The 15,979-nt window shown below is 38.1% G+C and overlaps 1 protein-coding gene across 1 annotated transcript in view; it reads right to left on the reverse strand.

The window, feature by feature from the left end:
• Positions 1-286: 286 nt before the first annotated feature.
• Positions 287-15,979, reverse strand: part of ZNF407 (zinc finger protein 407) — a 335,270-nt gene continuing 319,577 nt past the window's right edge. Inside the window, 1 exon segment of the mRNA XM_039710997.1 lies at positions 287-2,776. Coding sequence (XP_039566931.1) covers positions 1,425-2,776 — 1,352 coding nt within the window. The 3' untranslated portion in view covers positions 287-1,424.

The following is a 15,979-nucleotide window of genomic DNA, read 5'->3' on the forward strand; positions in this document are numbered from 1 at the left end:
TGTTTTACACCACCCCAACTTTCTTACAGTTGATAATTTTAAGATATTAAACATGATAGGAAACCCAGTTATCTCTAGAGTCAGCATGGCTTATACCCTAAACACACAATTATATTAAGCATGCATGAGGCACACTTCAGAAATTAGATTCTTTTATCTTTATCTATCTAGCAAGCTAGAGAAAGGAAAAGAGAAAAGAGAAAATGCACAGACATAACAGATAGCATTCGTTTGCTCCTGCTGAATGCCAGTTCTGTTTATTGTTTAATATTAAAAATCATGATGCTTCATTTTAATGCTAACATTTTATTTGAAAGACAAAAAAAAAATCCCCAAACCTTGCCAGTTTATATTTTACATTTTTTCTAAAGAAACAGAAGCAGTTTTATCATGAAACAAATTTTTCAACATGAACTTGCATTGAACAATTGCAGTATATCCACAAGTAAATAACTGACATTCTGGACTAAGCAAGAAATACAAGGTCACCTTTTTTTCCCCCTACTTGTTAATGTCAATGTCAGAATTTTCTTTAAAAATCCTCCTAACATTTGAGAAGTAGCTCACAAAATGAACTGCAAAATGGTATTTATATGAAGCACTAGTTATAAGAAAAGCAAAACACTGACAGTGACAATATTTTTTTCAAAAAATGCACATTTCTTATGTAGGACTCTCATCTAAAATTAAGTGGAAGTTACAGGCATCAAGTTCTTCTTCCCAAATACGTATAATCAAGGATTTTCTGAAGTGTAGCTTTTTTGAGCTCTTCTTTAGGGAAAGTCTAATGTGCTCATGAAAGAGCAAAGTACTATGAAAACTTTCATTTTAGATGCAAAAAAAAATCTGTATTTTGATGACATATTTTTAGCCAAGCATGTTTTAAAGTAAGATTTTAGAAAGCAAAATGTCACCTGTTCTACTTTAAAATGAAGAAGGGCACCCCATATCGTATGTATGCTTACCTGTTCACCTTGTTATTGTGGGGTTTATATTTTTTTGCATATTCATCTGTTCACAAAATGTACATGTAAGTGCAATTATTTTACTCCTGTGATTATGTTATACAAAAATGACAGAAGGCAGGGAATTACCCTGAGATAAAACAACATTAAGACAAAAACATCAACAAAGAAAGCACTGACAGAAAAATTTCTACTTTGGGTGGGAGGCTTTTTATCCTGTTTTGTACCCTAGTATACTTGTTGTATAATAATCAAATATAATAGTTCTTAGAGCTATTGTAACAAAATTGTATTATCCTCTTCAGTGAACTCCTCCTATTAGCAGAACATGTATTAGTTACCTGGTTTGGAGGAGGTTCTACTGAGAAGGCTTTACAGAAAGCGTTCCAGGAATACAGTGCCTCCATTATTCTGGTAATATCCAGCTCTGCTCTGCACCCAGCCTATGACTGAAGCTCTTCATGCCTCTTGTACTTTGTTATAATCTCTCTGGCCCTCAATTACCTGTGAGCCACCCTCTGTATAAATGACCATGCTTGTTAACTGTTCTCTTGCACTATCAGGGGCTACAGCTTCTGCTTTTACGGCAGTACCAGCCTGCAGAATGTCTTGGGACCCAGCTGTCTCTATCACAGTGTGTGAGTACACACCAGGCTCATCCTGCATGTCTGTTGGCAATTCTGTGACGATGTAGTGTGTTGCACCTTCAGAGAAGTCACCATCAGAACCCTGAGCCATGGCTTGAGCTAATTCTTCGCTGACAATGATCTGTGATATTTGCCCATCCGACTCCACTAAATCCATGTGTTCGCTCTGCACACTGAGCGTGTGGCTACCAGCTTCCTGCATAATTATTTGAGAACCTTCTCCAGCTACCATATGCACAGTCCCCTCCTCATTTACAATGACCTGGGTGACACCTTCTTTCATGAGCTGGTCGGCCGCAGCTGTGTCACACACAGCAAACTGCAACACTCCTTGCACCATGTTCTTGAAGGCAGCCTGAGCTCTCTCCTGAGATGCAATTATAGCCGATGGGTGCATGACCCGTGTCACTACTTCCATAGGTTTGGTATCTTCCTGAGTCTCTTGAACTTCATGGAACATTTGTATTTCTTGTCCCTCTGCATCACTGGGAATGCTGGGCATCTCTGGATTTGGCATTTGCAAGAAGTCTTTGTGACCAGACCTGCATCTGTCAAGGAGTTCGGATTTGTTTTCCACTTCACCCAGCTCTGTCACAGCACAAAGCAGGGCATCTAATGCTGAGGAGGACTCCGGAGGATGGACTGCAGCCTCAGAAGCATCTAAAACTTCTTGTCGCATTATCTGCTGCAGTACTGTGCTGCTGGAGTCAGGCACCGCGTCTATTTGAACGGCCTCCTCCATGTCAGCTCCCGCTCCTTCAACCACCACCACCTGTGTGGCACCATCTGCTAACTGCTCTGTAAGGATCTGCTCAGGAACCACACTACTCACGTGGGAGCCGTTTTGGTTTGTGGCTATGACTTGCCCGTCCTCCGTAATGTGGACCACCCTGGCCATCTGCCCCGCCATCGCCAGGGTCTGCAGGGTGGCCGCTGCTGTCTCTTCCACGGAAGCGTCAATGGCGAAGTCACCATCGTATCCTTGAATAATAATGAACTGCTGAACTTCCTCAGGGGACTGTGGCTGTCTCCTGCTGCCCTGAAAGGCCTTCTCCTTCACTGGAGAAACCTCTCCCAGTGCTGCTGCAGTAAAAGGGCTCGTGGTTTCCACAAAGGTTGCTCCTTGCCCCTTCAGACGGCACTCATAGGACTTGGACACAATGCCTACAAGACATAATATGCTGTTAACATGGTATCATGGCAAGTATCAGTTCATTACTTTAACAAATTGTAGCTAAATGGAAAAAAATTCCCTGACAATTTTTAGATTTCATTGACAGAAAACATAGATAAAATGAGCAAATGAACAAAACCAATTTGCATGTTTTCCAAATAACATATTTACAGGTTGAAATAATTGCTGAGTGTAACAATGCTGCAGCTTATTAACAATTTAAATGTGTTTTCAAAAATATTCTGTATAAAAAAAGTCCGGATAAATAGAGTATACAGTTAAAAGCCATATCTTTTATAGAAGACCCTATTGGTGATATTTCAGTACTTCGGTAATGAATTTTAGGATTGTATATTACATTAAACATATCTTGGTGTGAGAAACTGTGACTGTATCTTCTTAATACCCTGCTTTTGTTGGTGAGGTCATTGCCATGCTGTCATTTTGATGCCATTGTCTTTCACTTCCTTTTCCACCCAGCATCTTCTCCAGCTCATGTGACTGACTCAGACACTCACCCAGTTACCTGGCGAAAACACTCAGTAGTTTTCTTACCCTAAGTAGGATATTCTACAAAATCTAACCCAGAGAACCCCCAATTACATATCTTAATTATTTCTGCATGAAATCAATTAACAAACTATAATACCTGTAACCTCCATATTCCAGCTGCTTGCTGTGCCACTCAGTTTGGTTTTGTGTCATTGGTTTCCTTCTCAATTCTCACCTCTAACAATAAAGCTTAAGCAAGGAAAATGGTGCTCAAGGCTGTACAAACTCAAGGCCATCACCCTCCAAGCATGGCCTACATGTTTTTGGGAAGATATAAAGGAGAGGACCCTGTGGCCAGCTTTATGATGTCCATAGTAGGACAGCTCTATCCCTCTCTGTCTCCCCATGGCAGTGCCCTCCAGAAGCACCCAGGAAGCTCCTCCATGTGCTGGGAGCAAGCTGTGGGACACAACCTGTGCACACAGAGAGAAGAGTGGGTGCTGGACATTGCAAACAAAGGTGAGGTCTAATCACAGATGGGCCTTGGGAAGGCTGATTAAGTCCATGCTGCTGAAACTGCCCATATCCACAGTCCAGTTTAAATTCACCTACATGAACTGAAATCACATCTCTGGAATAACAGGTGTAGCTTCTTACCACTAATGCAAATAGATATACCATGGCTTGCTTGGGATAAAAACAGGCAAGAAAAAAAAGTGACACTTAAAGTGAAATTTCAGGCTAGCACTGTACTTTCCAAGCCAGTTCTAGTGAACAATGTGCTTCATTGAACTCAAGAGACCAAGAAAATTATACTAAAGCTGGTCTAAGGGGGCTCTTTCATTTCAAAGCGCAGAGCTGTCAGACCCTGATCCCACAGAGAATTAAAATGGGCTCTAAAAAACAGACTCATTTGCTTAAAGGTAAAGTTCACACTTAGAAGCTGATTTACTCCAAGACTGAATACTTGGCGCCTTGCAGACTCTAGCAACTTGCTATGTTAAGGCACATATCAAGCTAAAATTCCAAAATAACATCAATAATTAAAAGTCTGAGGTCTTATACTGCTATCTATCTATCTATCTATCTATCTATCTATCTATCCATCCATCCATCCATCCATCCATCCATCCATCCATCCATCCTTTTTTCAATTACAGAGCTTCTGGTGGAGAACTGTACTGTGAAGCACAAAGAAGTAATTTTGTCAAGCTGAAAGGCTGCAAATCACCTTCACAAGTCTAAATTGATGCCATACAACTTTCTTCTTCCTAGTTTGCAAGGCAGTTTTTTTTTTTCCTTTGGAATAGAAAATTAACAGTTTAAACCATTACAGTGTTTACAGGTGATGCTGCATAAAAATCTGGCCCATGCAATTGAAGTACATTTTGTCAGGTATTAAGCAAGAAGTAAGCTTACTGTGGTATATAGCTTCTTCTTATTCCCACTTCTTCTGTGCTCTCTGTAGGCACTGACATTCACATGACCCCCAAAAGAGCAGAAAAGTAGGAAGGGGAAATCAACATAAAATGACAATTATCCTCCACATTTTGTAATGGAGTATAAGTAATTAATTCTCTCAGGAATCTTGCTTTGTTGACAAGATAAAAGAGGAGCCTGGCAATGATGTGGCACAAAATCAAAATAACTCCACAAATCATGCATTTTCTACCGGATTTCAAAATCAAAATAACTCTACAATGATAATTTTCACATGCACATATACTAAAATCATGATATATTTCTCCAAAGATCATAACAATTTAATAAGGACACAGAATCTGTGTACTGGGGAGAAGCTCTGGTCTGGGGAAGGGAAAGAAAAAGGAAATTCACCCTGTTTTCATCTCCTCAAATAAATGCCATGCCTGTGAATCTATGCAACTCCAGTCTTTACTGTGCAATTGAATGGGAAGTCTCCTGGGTGAAGAGCTATCCGGTGAATCCCTCGCAGCACTGATAATTATGCCATTCTGACTGCTTACTTAATCTATTTGAATCCAGAGGTGAGTTAAGCCACTTCCTGACCATTAAAGTAAACTACATGGGTAAATACTGCTGTCACTAAGGGGTGTGATGAAGCTTAACTACACCAACATCTTAACCTCAGCTCAGCGCAACCCCAGCTATTCCATCACAGTTCATAAATGCGATTGCAGGTCCATCTTTTGATTCAGCAATTTAATAACTTCGAGTGCTGTCAGTACTGCTTTGAAAAATGGCTCCTATAAAATGTAACAGCCTCAATCAGATTGTAAAAGATTCACCCACTGAAGATTCTTCCATTTCAACTATAATGAATTAATGTTGAGCTGTGTAGAAGTTCAAGTGTCATTTAAACTAATGTGAATCTACTGTAACTTTAAATTTTAACTGGACTATGACCAAGAATTTACTGGGAACATCAACTTCAATTTTAGTGATTTTTCATGGTAAATACGAATTGCAGATTTTACTGGTTTTCTTTTGTTTCAACAGTGAAAAGCCAAGTAGGGAAGGTATTTAGAAAACAACAGATTTTGGGCTTAGCTGCTATTCTTATAATAAAGCACTGGAATCCAACACAACATTTGTAGGGATTTTTATGCATTTAAGGAACATGTCACATTATTGGACTGTATGTAGCAACAAACCACGTTGTCCCAGTAAACCCAGCCTGCCTCTCGCCCCCTCTTAACAGTTAAAGAGAAGGGGTAAGTGCTGGCTGACACGGCAAACATACGCTGCAATACAAGCCCACATTAATATTGGGAAAAGTGGACTTGTTGCTGATTGCATGTCATTGCAAATTAAAAAGATACACAAATAGGCATTAAAATGACAAAATATAATGATACAAGAGCTCATATTCAGACAATTTGTAAGGAGGTGTTTCATATCTAGGGGTGCAATGATCAGAGAATTGGTTTCTTTCCAAGAAGTCTGTCATTTCAGCAGAGCCATTATTTATCAGTTGGAGTCCTGAGTGACTGTTAGTTTTTTATTTGAAAATGTCAGGATATTTTAGACATTAAATCCATATTCACAGGTTATTTTAATTCTCTGAGACCACAAACTCCTGAAATAGGGCTAAAAGAAATGCTTTGATGTTTAATGTGTGTCTGGGAAACTAGAAATAGGGCTTAGTACCTTTTCCCCTCTCTCTTACTCAATACCTGACTTCCTTTTGTGTGTCTGTTTTATTCTTTTGTTACTGTCATCATTTGTTCCCTGCAGAATAAATACCTTATTCTTTTGTTAAGCTTACATTTAATTAAAATGTACAGGATTTGTGCAGTAAACTCGAATGAAACAAATAAAACAAGGGCCCCCTCTCTTGAAGGCATACGTTGTGAATGAAAAATGTCATTACAGACTAAAAAATTTTGCAGTAAACAGGGCCTACAGAGAGAAGTTTCCCCCGTAATGACATCCATAAAATACACAAATGGCACTTTTAGTACCATCCTGAATATGGCATTTTCTGTGCTCTACACACAATCTAAATGGTTTGATCATAGAGCATAATACTCCATTGGGTTTATAGAACAATCAATGTTCCATAAAATGATGTATTTATCCAATAGTAGGCTCAGCAGTTACTGGTGTATGACATTGTAGGACACTGGCTTTGTACTGTTCAGCAGCACACATGCTGGCTGTAAAACTTATCTAACACTACTTCAACAACTTCATCTCATCTGTGTCAAGTAATTTGTTGAAGCCTCAGCTTGGTTTAAAAAAACTTGTAATAAAAATTCATAGAATTTTCAGGAGAATGAAAGCTGATGACAATAGAAAGGTCACATTGTGGCGCCACTCGTGGGGTCGGGGGTCAGCTGCAGTTCTAAAACAGAAAGTAGATTTCATGCATCGTGTAGCAGATAAAGATGGCATTAAGGAGACTTGTCTCAGAAAGAGACGCGTAACGCGTGAGGAAAGTCTGGGCTAATATTATATGTAAAGCACCACCTTGCTCTCAGCCAGCAGCCTCTTTAGAATTCTAATCCTTCCCCAAAACTTGCAGCAAGCGGCTGTGTGTGGTGAGGCTGGGCTGAGGACATCCTTCACAAGGAGCACCTTTAGGACAAAGCAGTAAGTCATAAATGAAATAATCTATTATGACGACGGAAATGATCTGCATTTACACAGCTAGCTTAAAACAGCTATTTTTCCTTTTCTGTAAAAGTTCTAGGAGGTCTGATTTATAGTCCCCTATTCAGCAACACTTAATTTTTCATACTTTGGTCATTAGGTATATTATTTATTGACACAAACAAACATTTCATATCTGCCAAAATGCAACGAATATTAAATAATGTGAATTCAAAGAAACATCTTTTCCTTCAATTAAATGCAACCTGTAAGGAATTTAAAAGATTTTTAAAATTGCCTTATGTCTAATGTCACTTGAAGAAACTACTGATTTTCTTATTTTAAAAGTTATTGTCTACATGGCAGCAATACAGTATTTTGAATGTTACAGTAAGTCCACTTCTCCAATTCATAAAGTAATATAACTTATGCCTTAATAAAGTTACAAGTTTCTGCTCTGTTTTCTTTCAATTATTTTTGTAATGATCCACCTCTACTTCAATTAATTAATATCGTCTTAAGAACTGTGGCATAATTTGGGATTTTTCTGATTTTCAGATCCCATAATAATAAGATGCATTTTTCAGATCTCTGTTCCTTGACCATAGTAAAAACTGTTCTTTATCATTTTCAAACTTTTATGTGCAAGCGGTGTATGGGTCAGCATTTTTTAAACCAGCTAGTTAAGCTACTAAATAAGAGGTTGTGAAGGCTCATTCATGTCTTCTGCTGAAGGAAAGAAAATATGATGGGTCAAACCAAAAAGTGAAATAAATCAGCAACCCAAAATGGCCCAGTTACGACTAGTATGTCCACGAAGGCAGCAAATATTTGTAAAGCAATACAAATAAGTATACCTATAGGGGACTTTACCATCTCCTTAAGAGACATAAAAATATTCCACCATTGACACAAATTACATAAATCTCAAGAGAAACCAATACAACAAGGCTTTATTCCCCCCCCCCCCCTTTCAATATACCATTACAGGAAAAAAAAAAAAAACCACCAAAAAATCCCAAATAAGGTTCATAGTTTATTTTATACTTAAAAATCCAATATTAAAAATCCAATAATGTCATGTTTCAATGCTGAAACTCAAAACAGCCCTAGCTTCTAGTTTTGTCCTTAACCACTCAATCATGTTTGGAAACTTCAAGGTCTTCTAAGAAGTGCTTGAATAAAGGATGATGTTTTAACATTTCAGGCATCTTAAAAAGCAGATGTCCTTTAGCTTTCTAAAAATGTGGAAGAAAGTACTCTTGTAATATTTTTTCTTTTGAAAAACAGACTGAAATTTCCCGCTTGCTATTTTTACCTTCCACATATTACAGAACTATGTCAACAGCCACAAAAAGACACAAAAGAAAAAGACAACCACCAAATTAAATAGCCAAGCTGTTCAGTTAGGGTGTTTAGGCAGTTAGTTTGGTTTGGTTTAGTTTCTCTTCAGTGTCTAATTAACCTTTGGGAAAAGGTCTTCTCTAGGAAAAAAATTCAGTTTCTCTTTTCCTGCACTCAAGGTCAAAAATGAACACTATAGAGCCCAGTGTTACAGACAGAATGCAAATTAAAAATATACATACCAAAACTTCCACTGATCATGGCAAACATGTACAGTGTTAACATGCAGAATTTACAGCTGCCTAACCTGCAGAGTAACTGCTTTGCTTGCAAACCACTTTTCTCTTTACCTGTTTGCCACCGTGCAGGCTGCTCTTCTCAACTCTGATGTGTGAGCAAAAACCTCTCTGTGGCATATGCAGCAATTACTGACACGGGCAAGCAGCATCAGGAATGCATCTGGAGTATTTCAGCTATGTCTTCCAGTGCAATTTAGCAGCTTGAGATGAGGATAGCCAGTCTGGACATTTCTTGGCAGTCCAGCTTCAAAGACTACTCTGGCCCTCAGTTTGGGAACAACTGACATTGATGATACTCGTATGCTCTCTTTCTGTTTTATCCCCTGCAGTGCAAATGGAGAGTGCATTTTTAGCACTTCTAAATCAGAATCCCAATTTCAAGGGGTTCTGGTTGCGCTTGGTCAAACCTGAGATTTCTGTTTTTTAGGCAGACAAAACATACAATATAATATGAAAAATAATACACTAATATGAGAAAATTCAGGGGAAAAAACCCCTGAGCTCTGCTCATAGGGAATATGATCTGGATTTCTAAAATAGGTCTAGTGCCAGACACTAACGGTTTTGTCAGAAAAAGGAAAAAACCTTTTTGTCATAGTTATCTCAGCAGAAGTTTTTGTTTTTCAAGAATATATACATTCAGATCCTGGTTTTATAAACATTTATTTATCAAGCGTAGTGCTTACTGCCATAGTTAGCCTCAATAGTCTCAAAGGGACTAAACATGGTTGCTTGCATTATGCATCGTGTTTGCATAATCAGGCCCTTGGGATTAACAATTCTGAAAATGGCTGGCCTTCCCTAACGTTTGATGTACATATATGAAAAAAAGAGAACAGACACTTGGAAGGGATACCCAAAATAAAACATCATGCTATTAAATGATCAAGCAGAAATTATATTCTTCGGCATACCTATCCACTATGAGTATCATGATTCTCTGTGTTTATCTATTCTGATTTATGCACCTTTTCAATAAAAAGAAGGACCTGTTCTTTGCTTGAGGGCACATTTCAACCCATATAAAAAGCACAGCAGTTTTTAGGAGGAATGCTTGGGAATAACTACAAATAGTAAGTTTCCCTAGTCCTTTTTGTTAGTTAAGACAGCAGAAACTACCATTTCAAATGTGATAGTCATATCTGTATTTCATTTATAAATTCAACTATGTTACAGCTATATTCATATCTTTCCAGAGTAAATTATGGGAAATAACCATTTGTCTTCATTGTAGACACTTTTGCATGTATAGTAGAAAACAAACCTCTATTCAATAACTGCACAGAGGCACCATTAAAATCAAATTTACAGTAAACAGAACCTGCAGCTGGGGTAAAACACTAACTGTTAGTATTTTAATTATCAGTGAAGCTTTCGGAGGTCTAACATCTGCTCATAGCCAAATGACAGCAGCTGCTTGTGTACACTTAAAACAACATGAATTTCTTCTATAAATATTAAAATGAATTGTATGTCGTGTGTTCATTGTGGCTATATTCCTATTAAGCTTTTTAAGTATATAGGGTATTCTGAACTTCTTTCTTGTGGCAAATTCATAAAGGGCTGACCCCCCTCAAAAGAATGAGAGGCAAAGGCAGCAAAAATTCTTGAGTCTGTAAATTGAAAATGTTTAGAGACAGTACTGGAGGTCACCCTCTGCCAAGACACTGCTGGTAAATGCTAACAAAACATCAGCGGTGAGTTCTGATCATTGTGCACTACAGTAACTTCAAGGACAAGACTGCCCAGCATGCAAAGTGTCAGGAGTCCGAGGGATGGCTTATATCAAAAGCTAATGCTCATCTACCAAGTGAAGAAATTAATGCATTATCTTACTTGGAAAAAATACTCTGTTTTCAATATCCAAAACATTGGAGGAGTTGAGCGTGTTCTCTGTTGTGGACTTCATCAAAAGATTCTGGAATGATCCCTGATTTGTACGAATAGAAGCAATAAATTGTCACGAGGAAGGAACTATACTGGCCCAATATGAGATTTTGCTAAAAAGGGCAAGCTTCATAACTTAATTTTGCAGCTTTTTATCTAGGCACTGACATACAGTTGATATTTTACTTTTAGTCTCTCACCTGCTCGGAAATACAGGAAAGAAAACTGGAGGAGTGACATACATTTAGTTAAGCTGCAGAGTCTGGCAGAGTGTGAGGAAGAGAGCATTACCACCAGTTCCAGAAGAAAAGGGAAGAGGGTTTTATGGTTTCCACTTTACAGGTTTTCAGTGGAGAAAGATCTGTTTCCTTGCTTTTACAACATCAAGCGTAACGCCAGTGGCAAATAATGTTTATGTATTTTCACAATAGACCTACAGCTTGAAAGGAGCACTACCATAATTTAGTCTGAAAGCTGTAGGTCACGCCAAGCTCTGTTTTGGAAAAAACCCCAACATGATTAGACGCTTCAGCCTTACATGTACAATCACAGCACAGGATCAGCCATGAGTACAGCTGTCTCCTCAGTGGTTCCTGGCTTAAGATGAGGGTGAATTAATTGTAAAGGCAGTTCCCAAACTTCTGACATCAGATTTCACACCCCAAAAGTCAGTCTCAGCACAAGATGACAACATATGAGGAGGAAGGAATAGGGCTGGTTATAGGTGGGACAGTTTCAATGCACAGGGCTTCCCCTTTGCTGCCCCTCACTCCTCCTGAGGCACTTGACAGCATCAAGGCTTACCATGCTCAAAGTGATGAGTGTCAGAAAACATGCTGATTTTTCACCTTAGAGTGAAAAAGGCCTGGCAGTAATGCTGGGATTACTTAGGAAGCATGAAGCAGGGGTACTTGCTGCTTCTGGGAGGTTAGATAGGTGGTTATGTAGAGGCTGGAAAGATGGGTAACTTTTATTCCATTTTCAAGGGTCAAGTTCATGACAAAGCCTTCTTTTCATGATTCACCTCTGGTGAAGGATAGAAACAACATGTTTCCAAAATATCTTCAAAGGAAGAACTGTTCTGTAATTGACCCTTCTGCTGACAGAAATATATTTTCAGTGCTACTGATAGATTAGCACTTAAATGAACTGTCTTCCGCTTCCAGTGTTAGAAAGCACAAGGCAGGATGTAGGTAAAGCAAGACAGAAGATACCAAAGCTGGCACTTTCTGGGCTGTCACTGAACACTGCTGATGCAGGAACTGCAAGATGGTCTGTGTGCCTGGGCTGCATGGGAGATGCAAAGTAAACTGTAGAACTGCAGCTCTCCCAAAGGGCTCAGAACCTCCTTACCATGTTGCTCGCACCTGGTTGCAAAGTTGTGTGTTCAAGAGCTGAATAATTACTCTGTTGACAAGGCTACCTAAATTGTTGCTTAACTAGAGGTAGAAATCAACAGCTTTTAGATGGCACAGGGAGCTAAAGCCAAACTGGAAGCTTAACATCAATACAAAACCAGGATGCAGCATAAGTAAATTAAAAAATAATAATGTAAGACCAAACTTGTGCTACTGCATACTAGCACTTGTGGAAAAAATAAATATGCAAAAATTATATTCAATGAGAGACAAGTCCCTTGAGAACTGTAATGCTGAAGAAATTTAAAGAATGACAGCGTTCATCAAATTACATATGAGTTTATGAAATGTAAAACAGGAAAAGAAAACAGGCCAAAGCAATTTTTAATTGCACATTCAAAGGCACATCTGCTGCACATTGTTCTGGTACAGATACAACTAAGTTATGTATTGATGTTCCTAGAAGAGAGATCTTGACTAAAGAATATTCAGAATAGTGAAACAAGAACTTAGAAGTCTGACTTGAATGGAAATATTGAAAGTTTGAATGGAAATATTGAAATGTTGAAAGTGCAGATATTCTGGCTATATAATCTGCAAATGCTCGAGAAGAAGGAAAATTTTTGTCCCTATTTGATAAACATAATCTTATTTTGATGAAAGACTAGAATGTTCATGTCATACTGCAGGAAGATGGTTAGACATGGTGAGAAATGGAAAGTCAATTCAGCTTCCTAATCCACTTTTACAAGCCAGGGTGATGAAGCTCCCAGATGGAATAAACAGACTGCACAGTAGTTAAGAGTATGACTTAACCCAGCTCATCACCATTTATACTGCAAATCCATACTACTCCAGAACAATTCAGTGAAAAGCAGCACGGGATTCTGCATGAGCTACTTAGATAACTTTTGTAAATATCTCCATTCTGAGCTAAAGTTCACTCAAGACTGTGGTGCCTTAAGTCTTGAAACCCAAAGAACTTGCAATGACTGTCAATCATATGAAGCATGAATCCTAGTCAAATATAGACTAGTAAACAACCCCTGCCACTCTGTCAGCTCATCTCATTGCTTTTTAATTTTTTTTCCCTCCTGAGATCCAACTTATACTAGGAAAAGAGTGAATATTTTAAAATTAAATAACGAGCACATTTATCTAAAATATTTTAAAATGCCACTTAGTTCTCAATTCTGAAAGCATTTGTTCAAAGATATGTTATCTATGTCTGTCTCCAACCAAAGGCAAGTAATGCTTAAAACCATGCTAACTAAAAGATGTCAAGTGGTTTGAAAACACCATGGTTCCCTTGTCTGTAGCATGGTGCATGCTGCAGTGAATGCCATCATTCTGCTGTGAATGCCATCATCCCTAGGACCTGGTACGGCACCCTTAGCGACAGCACAAATGAAGCCAAGCACTTCTACTCTTGCTGGAACTTAGTTCACTTTTTTTTTTTTTTCTACAGTAGACAAAATTTCAGAGGAATTCATGATAATTTCTATGAAAGCAGTAAACCTTGGGATATTTGACAAAATGGAGATCAGATAACATCTCCACCAAAAAAAAAAAAACAAAAAAAAACCCAAAAAAAAACCCCAAACAAAAACCAACCCCAGAAGCCTGGAGTGAGATACCTGGAAGATATAATTTTCAAAACCACTAAGAAACTAATGGCTCCTGCTGACACTTTCGTTAAAAGGTTATTTCAGTTCCCTTAAAAAAAAAAAAGTCTTACTCTTTTTCCAGCTACGGTAATTTAGTGAGCTCAGAGTTTTCTAACTTCTGGCATGGAACAGACCAATTGCCAGGACTCGTTGGGTTTGTTGTTTCTAATCTGGGCAGTTTACAGAGCTTGGGAGCAGCCCATGGCATCACAGGTTGAAACAGCTGCTGCAAGTCACAGGTAGGCATTACAGATTCTGTAGCTATAACTTTTTGGGATACATTCCAGTGCTCCAAAACCCACTGAGGTCCACCATTTCTTTCACTGTGGCTCCAAGTACCCTTAAAACACTTTTCAAGTGCTTCTACTGAAATAAAAAGACTCTAAAAATAGTTTAATATTATTTTCTTTATAAAAAATGCACATATTGCACATATGAAAATGTACACAGAACAAAAATTATATCAGTGCCCAAAACAACAAGCTAAAAGAAGTTCAAAATTAATGTTTTTCTTCTTTCACATGTTATTTTTTCTAGGGCCTCTCATAATAGAGTGAATTCTATAAAAGATTTTTAGGTATTTTTGCATAAAGCTGATTTCCTCAATACAGAATTAGGAAGCAAAATAAAATTGGCCTGCTTTTCACTAGAGCTAGGCAGAAGAACATGCAAATGCAAACTGAACAGAACAGATTTAAAATCTAATAGCATCTATCTAAAACTGTATCTCGTGAATTGCTCACAATTGGTAACATATTTATCACTAAATAACACCATAAAAATGGAAAAAGCATTATACTAACTTTTCAGGCTGAAAAGTGAAAAACAACAAGAAGTGTGTTGCCAGGGTCACAGAAGAATTCCAAGGTGCGCTGAGTCCCAGTTTTAAATCTTAATCACTGCATTATCATTTCTTAGGAGAGCCTATTGTCAACTCCAAGAGTTGAGGTACTCCATTTACCCACCGGGAAGCTCTAGTCACATCAGTGCAATTTTCCTGATAATGCCCTGTCAATGACTCAACCCCACAAGAGGAGTTCAGTGTCCATGTATCCTATAATGAGGAATGCTGGGCTGCAATCTCTGCTGAGATTGTCATAGGTGTCCACTGATACCATCTGCAATTACAGAATTTTATGAGATGGAAACTGGTTCATTATGAAAAAGACTCAAGTCTACCAGCTCATTTCACAGATGTCAGATGGCAGACTTCCTGCTCATCGCAATTCTTGCAAGTGCAGAAGAAGAGTTAGACTTTCAGGAATTAAGCATAGAGCTAATGCTAAGCATGGGTCTAAAAGCTTTTCTAAGCTGGACCCTCTTAGCTCCAGTCCAAGCCTTTCAAAACAGGGACATAGATTCCTGATTTTCAGCTTGACAAGGGCCAAACCGGGACAGCTAGTTCCCAGAGGAAGGCAGACACAAACTTAGCTAAATATCACTTTTGCCCTCAGCCAAACACATACCTCTCAAACTGAATTCAGCTTGATTATAACTAAACAAAATAATTACGTCAATATTTTCAAACGTATCTGCTGAATTCCATTTTGAATTGTCACCTGTTCAAATAAATGAATGAATACATTCCTTTAAAAAAGTTAATGTACATTACGGATGACTAAGCATTTTTGTATTTTTTAAAATGTACTTTCTTTAAATAGTTTTCTCCAAAACTTCATTGTTACATTTCAGACATATGTGTAGTGTGGAAAATGTTGTTGATAAACCTTTCTCCTTAGAGAGTAATCCCTCTCCTACAGACATTCTTTTGCACTCTCAGACAATGATATATTCATCTTCAAATCTGGTAACTATTAGCTTAAACAAACATCTTAATTTCAGACATTTCAGTCTATTTAAGAACACAGAAATTAAACTAATTCTCCATCTTCTCTGAAAGAAATTGAGATTTCTTCTACAGCTTTCAAGAAATGAAGCACTGTTTGCTATAGTACAGTCCCTTCCACTCCTTCCAAAACCAGCCTGTTTCTGCGACCTTGCTGCATTCATCATTCCCGTTTTAACAACAGACCACAGAAAAATCCAAGGTAACAGAGTGTTTAGCAAGAGGA

This window comes from Passer montanus, unplaced genomic scaffold, assembly GCF_014805655.1.
Source record: "Passer montanus isolate IOZ18808 unplaced genomic scaffold, ASM1480565v1 scaffold24, whole genome shotgun sequence".
NCBI lineage: Eukaryota > Metazoa > Chordata > Aves > Passeriformes > Passeridae > Passer > Passer montanus.